Source organism: Gracilinanus agilis, unplaced genomic scaffold, assembly GCF_016433145.1.
Source record: "Gracilinanus agilis isolate LMUSP501 unplaced genomic scaffold, AgileGrace unplaced_scaffold5574, whole genome shotgun sequence".
Lineage (NCBI taxonomy): Eukaryota > Metazoa > Chordata > Mammalia > Didelphimorphia > Didelphidae > Gracilinanus > Gracilinanus agilis.
The window spans coordinates 1-7,096 of NW_025391065.1; the positions used below are offsets into that span (position 1 = coordinate 1).

Genomic DNA, 7,096 nt, shown 5'->3' on the forward strand with positions numbered 1-7,096 from the left:
GTGGGGCAGGGCTCAGTCCTGATGCTGTCTCCCTCCTGCGTGGGTGTAGATTTGGCTGGGCGTGGGCACCGCGCTGCTCTCTCTTCTGTGTGTGTTGTATGTACAGTGCCGTGTGGACGTATGTTTGGGAGCATGTTCGAACTGGCCAGGAGCCAGCCACCATCTCATTTTTGCAGCGTGTGTGTATGTGTGTGTGTGACGCTGGTGATGTAGCCTCCCCCGCCCTGCCTGTGGCCAGACTCAGGCATCACGTCGTCTCCCAGCAGTGACTGCGTCTCCAGCCTCGTCTCCGGGGTCCGGGGTCCGCCCGGACCCCTCCTGGGGGTGGGGAGGGGATGAGAGGGGCGCTCCCCATCGCGCTTCTCTCTCCCATTCTGCCCCCAGGCTAGCCCAGTCATTCTGTCCCTCCAGACATGCTGCTGGGCTCAAGCTGGAAGAAGAAGACGGAGGATATTGGCAAAATCTACGACATTCGAGAGAAACTGGGCGCGTGAGTGATGGATGGGCTAGAGGCTGGGGGGGGGGAGGGGGGTCCCTCCCCGCTCCTTCCCTGCCCCCAAGGACCCTCTGGGGATTTGTCTAACCTCTGGCCAGATGTTCTGCCCCTCCCCCAAGGCCCCAGCCCGGAGCCCCCCTGGTTCTTTGGAGCAGAGGCATGGGCTTCTCGGGATTGGGAGAAGACGAGGCCAGGGCTCCCACCCCTCTCTCTTCTGCAATTGGGGCCCATCCCACGCCATTCTGGCTTTGTCTGGGATATTCTGGCACTTGGGCGCTCTCGATGGACCCCGGGGGTGGGGCTTGTGTCCTGGTGGGCTTGGGGGGGGGTGTCCTCAGGCTCCCGGAGAGAACTAGGAGGCCCCCTAGAGATCATCTATAGGATCTTTAGATTTTAGACCCTTTGGATCTAAGGGGGGGGGACTGAGGGTGGCTGAGGGGAAGGGACGTCTTCAGTGTCACACATAGGATCCCACCTAGATCTAAGATGGCAGGGACCTTGGAGACCATCTAGTCTCATTTAACAGAATAGGAAACTGAGGCCCAGGGATGGGAAGGTGGCAGAGGTGAGCTTTGGACTCGGTTCCTTTCAGTTACACTGGGCCATCTCCTCCCCAGGGAGTCAGTGCAGCCAGCAGACCTGTGGTCCCAGGGTGTCAGTCTTCTACAGGAGGCTGGCAGGGCCACTGCAGATCCCTGGAGGTGTGAGCCCTACCGGGTGGCAGCCCCTCACCCCTGGGCCGTTCTTTCTCCACAGGGGAGCTTTTTCTGAGGTGTTTCTGGCCCAGAACCGGTGCTCCAAGAGACTGGTGGCTCTCAAGTGTATCCCAAAGAAGGCTCTGAGGGGGAAGGAGGTGGCCGTAGAGAATGAGATCGCTGTTCTCAAGAAGTAAGGAGGGGGTTGGGTCTGGGTGCCTGGCAGGACCCTCACTCGAGAGGTGGGGTTTGGGGGGGGGGAATGTGGTTGGTGGGGAGATCCTCGAAGCTGGCCCCAGAAGCTGCCCAGCCCAGCCCAGATTGGCTCCGCCCTCCCCTGGCCCTTCAGTGGTGTCTATGCAATATTGAGTGTGTCATACTCTGTGCGTGTGTGTGTGCGCGCGCGCGCGCGCGCGCGCGCGCTGTATGATGGGGAGGAGAGGAGAAGAGAAGGCAGGGATGGAGAGAAGGGAGGGGAGATGGGAGGAGAGAGGGCAGAGGAGAGGGAGGAGTGAGCAGGGGAAGGGGTGGGAAAGGAGAGGAGGAGGGCTCAGCCCATTCCTCCTGGGGCCTGACTATTTTCTGCCTAGGTCAAATATTTCCTAGCTTCTGGTCTTCCTGCCAAGGAGGCCTAGAGAGGGGGCTCTGCGTCCAGGGAGCAGCTCAGTAGACTGAACTCACAGCCCAGGGGACCTCTGTCTAGGAGCCTGATTAGAGTGGGGTACATCGCCTGTGGCAATCTCAATAACTGTGTGACTGTGGGCAAGCCATTTCCCCTCCGTGGACCTCGGTTTCTTCTTCTGTGAAATGGGAGGGTTGGACTGGATCGTCCCTGGGGTTCTTGGGATCTCCAGAGCTGGCATCCTAGGATCCAATGGCTGCACCGAGAAGGGGACAGCTCCTGAAGTCTCCTCTTCAGGAATGAATCGATCGGCTTTGCTGAGGTTGGACAATTCAGCGCACCCAGAAGCCCATCGATTCCTTCCTGGTGAAGAAAGCAACATCTCCAGTGGTCCTGAAGGGGCCGCCCGCCCACGGCCCTGTCCACACCTTCTGTAGGAAGACACAGTCCTCCCAAAGGCTCCTTGACCCGTGGAGTTGAGCAGAGGATCTCCTCTTTTGCACCTTTGTCCAGGGTTGACCTTAAGAATAGGCAGAGGGGGCAGCTGGATGGAGAGAGAGCCAGACCTGGAGCAAATCTGGCCTCAGACACTTCCTGGGTGTGTGACCCTGGGCAAATCACTTGGCCCCTATTGTCTAGTGCTTACCTTTCTTCTGCCTAGCAACCAATGCATAATGTGGATTCTAAGATGGAAAGTAAAGGGTTAAAAAAAGAGTTGGCAGAGGAGGGATTGATTTAGGGGGCTCTGGAAAGGAAGCCCACCCTCCCATTTATTATGATATGACAAATACATAGCTTATATTCTCCAGTTCAATCAAATATATATGCAAAGTTATATTTTTTGGAGGGCACATCAGCAACTGGGGGGAATCAGGATAGACACAATGAGGGTAAATAAAGTGAGTAGTCCCGTGGTGGTGAACCTATGCACGTGTGCCAGAGGGGGAGCTCAGAACCCTTTCTGTGGGGATGTGTGCTGTCCCTCCAGCGCAGAATTCACCAGTTTGTTACTAGAAAGCCAGAGGGATGCGGGGCTGGACTGCTGCCCTCCCCCTCTCCTCAGGTACCGGAGGACATTTCTCACATCACCTGCCCCTCTAAAAGGTTTGCCATCACTGGTCTAGGGAGCACCTAGGTGGTTCAGTAGGTTGAGAGCCAGACCTAGAGATGGGAGGTCTGAGGTTCAAATCTGACCTTGGACACTTCCATGCTGGCTGACCCTGGGCAAGTCACTTGACCTCCATTTCCTAGTCCTAACCGCTCTTCTGTTTTAGTACCAATACACAGTATGGATTCTAAGATGGAAGGTAAAGGTTTAAAAAAAATAAAAATAAATAAATGAAGCATCTGAGTTTAGGGGATAGCCATCAAGCAGGTCAGTTTGCCTGGCACCAAGAGTATGCCAATGTGCCTGATTTCCAGTAAGCCTGGAAAAGGTTCGCCAGAGTTAGATCTTGAAAAGTCAAGCCAAGGAATTTGCACCTGAGTGGCCAGGAGGATGGTAATGCTCCATACAGAAGGAGGGAACTCCCAAAGAGAGCTGGATTTGGGGGGAAAGAGAAGGAATTCAGTTGGGGAACATGTTGAGGTGGAGGTACTTCTGGGACATCCGAATGGAGAGTTCTAGCCAAAAGGTGGTGATGCTGCAGTCGTGGGGCTTAGGAGAGGGACATAAACCCGGGAGTCATCTGCTTAGAGATCCTGATCAAATCCATCAGAGCTGGTGCCTAAAATAGTTGTTGTTCGGTTGTTTTCAGTCACATCCAACTCTTTGTGACCCCATTTTGGATCTTGGCAAAGACACTGGAGTGGTTTGCCATTTCCTCTCCAGCTCTTTTTCAGGATGAGGAAACTGAGGCCAAAAGAGTGAAGTGACTTACCCAGGATCACTCAGCTAAGAAGTGTCTGAGGCCAGATTTGAATCCAGGACCTTCCATCTCTAGGGCTGGCTCTCAAGCCATTGAGCCACCCAGCTGCCTCTGGAATGAGCAAATGTTTGTGTGTTGTGTCCCTCTGAGTTAGTAGAGAGCAATGTGTCTGTGTGTATCTGCACCTCCCTGGGTGATTCGATCTTTCCTGTCCCCTTCTCTGTCTTCCCTCACTCTCCCGAAGCCCTCCTCACAGTAAACCCTTGCTGCCATTCCAGGGTCAGTCACCCCAACATCGTGGCCCTTGAAGACGTCCATGAGAGCAGCTCCCACCTCTACCTGGCCATGGAACTGTGAGAGGGACGGGACACTGGAGGGGGCAGCCCCACTGGGGATCAGGACAGGGGGGGTCCCTAATGGTAGCTGAATCAAATTTGATTCAATAAGGGTGCCATGAAAATGGAACAATCCTTGCCTTCAAGTGAGCTTCTGTTCTACCGGAGGGAAGCGGGCTGCTGCCTGGCGAAGGGAGAAGGAGTGTAAGCCCTGTGACCCTTTCTCCCCAGGGTGACAGGGGGGGAGCTGTTCGAACGGATCATGGAACGGGGTTCATACACTGAGAAGGATGCCAGCCACCTGGTGGGGCAGGTCCTGGGAGCTGTCTCCTACCTACACAGCTTGGATATCGTGCACCGAGACTTAAAGGTACCTGACATTCACTCCCTGTGGCCCAAGAGAGGCCCCTCTGACCTAGGATTGGGACTGCAGGGCCACTGAACTGCTCCCAGAGAGCCTGGAAATGCTGGGGGGCCGAGCAGTGGGCCCTGGATCTCCTTCCCCCAGGCCCCAATTCCCTGCCCAGACCTAGGTCCCAAACTGCCCCTGAATTAAGGCCTAGAGCAGACATGGTGAGCCTTTTAGAGATGGAGTGCTGGACCTCACCCCCCCCCCCCCACCACCAATTACTGCACATGGGGAAGGGAGGAAGCGCTCCCATTGGGCTTCTGGGCAGAGGGGCAGGAGATGTGAAATATGTCATCAGGCATGGTAGAGATGGGGAAGGGAAGAGCTCCGTTCGAGTCCCTCTGCCTTTCTAGTAACAAACTCTGTAGGGTAGGGGGACAGCTGAGTGCGTACAGAGAGCCCTCTTCATGCCATCTTTGGCACCTGTGCCATAGGTTCACCATCACTGGCCTGGAGCTTCCCAGGGGTCTCTCAGGCTTCACTGCTGCCCTTTCTCCCCTTGGCTTGATCTCCTTCCTCCTCTGTAGCCTCCATCTACTTATCAATGTGCTCTCTCCAGCCTGAAAATCTCCTGTACGCCACCCCCTTTGAGGATTCTAAGATCATGATCTCGGACTTTGGCCTGTCTAAGATTCAGGAGGGCAATGTCTTGGGCACAGCCTGTGGAACCCCAGGCTATGTTGGTGAGGGCCAAGGCCTTTGGGCGTTGGTGGGTGGTGGCAATGACCTGGTGGGTGCCCATGGGTTATTGAATGGGAGAGGCTTTAAAAAAGGGAGAAGAGAGGGTCGGCCAGGGTTACAAATGCACACGGTCCCATGCATGGGCATGACTACATGTAGGAGACCACGTTTTCCCTCTACACTTGTGTCTCTTTGTACTTACATACCTGTATTTCTGGGTGTGTATGTATCTCTCTGCCTGTCTGTCTGTCTGTCTGTCTGTCTGTCTGTCTGTCTCTCTGCATCTCTGTGTCTGGGTGCCTGGCTCCTAGCCCCTGAACTCCTGGAACAGAAGCCCTATGGGAAAGCTGTAGATGTCTGGGCCCTGGGGGTCATCTCCTATATCCTGTGAGTTATTAGAGATGGGTATCTGCCTGTTTTAGCTGTCCTTGTACCCAGGAGGTGGAGAGGGCATCCTAGGATGATCAACCTCAACTCTGCAAAAGATGGGGAGCTGGGAGTCAAGGCTCAGCCTGGGGATGGGTCAAAGCTTGAAGGGTGGAAGACGGGACCTTGGACAGTCTTTCCCCTGCTTTCTCCCTTTTGCCCACTCCTCTCTCCCTCCCCCTCCCTCTCTTCTTTCTTAATTTCCTCTGTGGTGTTTCTCCTACCCACTGCTGCTCTGTTCCCCACGGTCCCCCCCAGTCTTTGTGGCTACCCCCCCTTCTATGATGAGAACGACTCAGAACTCTTCAGTCAAATCCTAAAAGCCAGCTATGAGTTCGACTCCCCCTATTGGGATGACATCTCTGAATCGGGTGAGTTTTTGGCGATCCTTGGCCCTGGGCTTGCCAAAGGGGTGAGGGGGGGGACAGAAGAGACCCCCGAGGAGAGGGAGTCACTGCCTAACTGGGAGCCTCTTAACTGCCAGCCAAAGATTTCATCAGGCACCTCCTGGAGAGAGACCCTGAGAGGCGATTCAGCTGTGAGCAAGCTTTGCAGCACCTTTGGTAAGCACGTCTGGAAGTGGGTCCATGCTCCTGTCTCCCCTGGGCGCCCAGTTCTCCACTTCATTCCCCTCCCTGTCCCTAGGATCTCTGGAGACACGGCCCTGGACAAGAATATCCTCAGTTCCGTCACCGAGCAGATCCAGAAGAATTTTGCTCGGACCCACTGGAAGGTAAGTCTGGAGGAGGCCAGAGAGGGTGGCAAAGATTTCTCCCCAGATGTCAGCGAAGCGACTTCCTCTCTGGGCCTATTGGTCCTGTGTGATGGAGGGGAGGATCTGCCTTCTGGACAAGTCTGGGGTTAGAAGGGGTTCCAGGGGAGGCGAGTGATGGGCTTCCCCTGAGACAGAGCGGAGAGAAGGATGAGGGCCAAACCAGGCCTCACAGCGGCTCTCTCGCCACATTCCAGAGGGCTATCAATGCCACGTCTTTTCTTCGGCACATCACCAAGATGGGACAGAGCACCGAAGCAGATGGGGACGAAGGCCCCGCTGAGCCCATCCCTCAGGGAGGGCAGCAGAAAAAGTGATCATGTCTCACGCCAACTGGCCACTCATTCATCAAGGTACATTGTCTCAGGGCCTCCTCTGTGCCCTGGAACCTGGAGCAGGAGGGCTGGGCCGCCCACTCAGAGGCCCCACAAGCCACATGCACATTGAGGCCTGTAGTGGTTGCTTGGGGGAGGAGGTCTTCCTGGACAGGGTGGCACCTGAGCTGGACGGTTCAGGATGGAAGTGGGGGCACAAAACCTCGGGGAGGAATGAGCTTTGTTCAACAGTGTGGGAATGAAGGAGAGAAGGGAGGAAGGGTTGGGGCAGGACGGTGGGACCAGACTATAGAGATCTCCCTTTGAATGTCCCACTGGGAGGTTCAAATTTGAACCTGTAGTCAATGGGGAGCCACAGCATTCTGGGCTAGTTGGGGGGGGGGTGGTCAGGGGGCTGAGCTTTACTTCTCTCTTGGTTTTCTTCCCTCCAGTTCAGAAATCACTTCACCTTGAGCCA

General features: G+C 55.5%; 1 protein-coding gene across 1 annotated transcript; it reads left to right on the plus strand.

Moving 5' to 3' along the window:
- Positions 1-343: 343 nt before the first annotated feature.
- On the plus strand, positions 344-7,096 carry PNCK (pregnancy up-regulated nonubiquitous CaM kinase). The gene is made up of 11 exons (XM_044684751.1): positions 344-490; positions 1,253-1,384; positions 3,960-4,034; positions 4,248-4,386; positions 4,985-5,108; positions 5,418-5,493; positions 5,791-5,903; positions 6,017-6,095; positions 6,178-6,265; positions 6,502-6,657; positions 7,071-7,096. Exons 1-10 carry the CDS (start codon positions 414-416, stop codon positions 6,619-6,621), a joined length of 1,023 nt encoding a protein of 340 aa, XP_044540686.1. The 5' UTR covers positions 344-413; the 3' UTR covers positions 6,622-6,657; positions 7,071-7,096.

Coding starts and splice junctions, on each gene's coding strand:
- PNCK (XM_044684751.1), top strand. CDS start 414: ATGCTGCTGGGCTCAAGCTGGAAGAAGAAGACGGAGGATATTGGCAAA. Junction 5,109..5,417: donor TGGAACCCCAGGCTATGTTG/GTGAGGGCCAAG, acceptor CCTGGCTCCTAG/CCCCTGAACTCCTGGAACAG. Junction 6,096..6,177: donor CAAGCTTTGCAGCACCTTTG/GTAAGCACGTCT, acceptor CCCTGTCCCTAG/GATCTCTGGAGACACGGCCC.